Source organism: Aptenodytes forsteri, unplaced genomic scaffold (assembly GCF_000699145.1).
Source record: "Aptenodytes forsteri isolate BGI_AS27 unplaced genomic scaffold, ASM69914v1 Scaffold129, whole genome shotgun sequence".
Lineage (NCBI taxonomy): Eukaryota > Metazoa > Chordata > Aves > Sphenisciformes > Spheniscidae > Aptenodytes > Aptenodytes forsteri.
In genome coordinates this window covers 503,165-503,663 of record NW_008795033.1, presented here as the reverse complement: position 1 = coordinate 503,663, position 499 = coordinate 503,165, and the positions used below count along the sequence as shown (strand labels likewise).

At 71.7% G+C, this 499-nt stretch overlaps 1 protein-coding gene across 1 annotated transcript in view; it reads left to right on the top strand.

Moving 5' to 3' along the window:
• Positions 1-98: 98 nt before the first annotated feature.
• The window catches only part of LIF (leukemia inhibitory factor), a 10,245-nt gene continuing 9,844 nt past the window's right edge, over positions 99-499 (top strand). The window contains exon 1 of the mRNA XM_009276369.1: positions 99-152. Coding sequence (XP_009274644.1) covers positions 99-152 — 54 coding nt within the window. The remainder of the gene's footprint in view (positions 153-499) is intronic.

Below are 499 nucleotides of genomic sequence, written 5' to 3'. Positions count from 1 at the left end.
GCTTGGGTCGCCGGGGGGGAGCCTTCCGGCGGGGCCGGCCACTGCCGCGCTGGCACCCACTTCCATTTGGGGACACTCAGGGTGGGGACAATGTCACCATGAAGCAGCCCGGCCCGGCTTGCCACGCCGTCGGTGACCGTGACCGTGCCACCGTCTGCTGGCTGCCATCCCCTGCCAAGCCGCCTGCCCAGCTCCGAAGAGGAGGCAGCTTGCATGGACTGCGGAGGGGAGGGTGCAGGTACGTGACCCCCCACCCAGGACGAGCGTGGAGGGGTGGGTGGGGGCCCCCAAACAGGGGGTGCACCCCAGGCTGAGTGTCAGCAGAGGGATGCTGGCAGCCCCCGTGTCCCCACTGTCCCCGCGGGGCCAGGCTCCCTCCTTGCATGGCCACCCAGGGGGACCCCACTGCCCACCCCATGCTCCCGTCCCCAGGAAAAGCCCCCCCACGGCGGGGACGTCCCTTGGCCACGGTCCCCAAGGGCACTGCCCACCCTGCCAC